The 1587-nt window shown below is 42.3% G+C and overlaps 1 protein-coding gene across 1 annotated transcript; it reads right to left on the reverse strand.

The window, feature by feature from the left end:
• On the reverse strand, positions 1–942 carry LOC101520173 (olfactory receptor 4A16-like). Its single transcript, XM_004585559.2, has one exon. It carries the CDS (start codon positions 940–942, stop codon positions 1–3), a length of 942 nt encoding a protein of 313 aa, XP_004585616.2.
• Positions 943–1587: the final 645 nt, after the last annotated feature.

A 1587-nucleotide genomic window follows, 5' to 3' on the forward strand; every position in this document is an offset into this window, starting at 1 on the left:
TCAGGGTAGGAGACGTGCTCTTATTCTACCAAGAGTTAACTTTTTACACCAGAGATTAGCCATAGCATTTTTCATTTCCAAATTTCTCAAGGTGTATATCAAAGGATTCAACATAGGAGTCACAATAGTGAAAACTACACTGATGGACTTATCAATGGGAAAGTTGGAAACAGGTCTTACATAAATGAAAATACATGGAACAAAGAACAGAACAACCACTGTGATGTGGGAGCTGCAAGTAGACCAGGCCTTCCGTCTTCCTTCCTGGCTGTGAGTTTTAAGAGAGTTTAGGATGACACCGTAAGATATTAGGAGAAGAGTAAAGATGACCACGCAAATCGCTCCACCGTTGGCAACCACTGTGAGGCCTAGAAAATAGGTGTCAGTGCACGCAAGTTCCAATAGCGGGTACATGTCACAAATGAAGTGGTCAATGACATTGGGACCACAGAAGGGCAGACTGTACGCAAACGCAAGTTGAACCACAGAGTGCATAAAACCTCCAAACCAGGCCACCCCCAGCAGCAGGATGCAAACCCTTCTATTCATGATGATCAAATAGTGCAGTGGCTTACAGATGGCCACGTAACGGTCATAGGCCATCACCACCAGAAGGAAAACCTCGGCACCACCAAATAAGTGTTCTATGAAGAGCTGGCCCATGCAAGCAGAGAAGGAAATAGTCTTCTTATCACGGAGTAAGTCTAAGATCAACTTTGGAGACACAGCAGTAGAATAAACTGCATCCATGAGTGACAGATAAGCCAAGAAGAAGTACATTGGGGAGCCCAAAGAGGGGCTGGCAATAACAGTCATCACAATGAGCAGGTTGCCCACCATGGTCACAACATAGACCAGTAAAAACATGACAAATAGTGCCTTTTGTCCCTCAGGGTTCTGAGTGAAGCCCAGAAGGACAAATTCCGTGACATTGTTACCCATGTCCCATTGACACTTCCTTAAGTGCTTGTTTCCAAAGTAGGAGCTCAGAAGAACAGGACCTGTAAAAAAATTGTGGATACGAATGTGAGTCCACTATACTACAGAGCACCTATTGCTTTCTGTATCTTCCACACTGGCTGACAAACCGTGGGCATTCAGGAAAACCCAGTGCAGCTCCTGTGTGAGTGTGAATTAGGCTTTTACTTGACTATTCTGTTTCCCAGAGAGGGCAACATCAAATGGTTCCACCTCTGAGTCCTGGTTGATATGCTATAAGAGCAATCTAAAGCATGATAGTTATTTAGAGACTTCTTCCTTTGGATGTGTTACTTCTCGGCACAGATGTCAGCAAAGAAACACTTGTTGATTTCAACATCTTAGATGATGGTAATAAGTTCTAACAAATATTTAGACAAAATAATCTATGTGCAACAAAAATTTTAGTCCCCATATAAAAGGGAGAACGTCTGATATGTGCCTTTCTGTGTGCATCTCATTGTACTTGATGTCCTCCAGCAAACTTTGCTTCCAAATGTTGTCAAGCAAATGGTTAATTATATGTGACTATAGTTTAAATGTTTTGTGACTATGTTAAAACTTACGTTAGTGAAGCTGCATGGCCTTCCAACTGACTGTTTTTTGTGA

This window comes from Ochotona princeps, chromosome 4, assembly GCF_030435755.1.
Source record: "Ochotona princeps isolate mOchPri1 chromosome 4, mOchPri1.hap1, whole genome shotgun sequence".
In the NCBI taxonomy this organism is placed as follows: Eukaryota; Metazoa; Chordata; class Mammalia; order Lagomorpha; family Ochotonidae; genus Ochotona; species Ochotona princeps.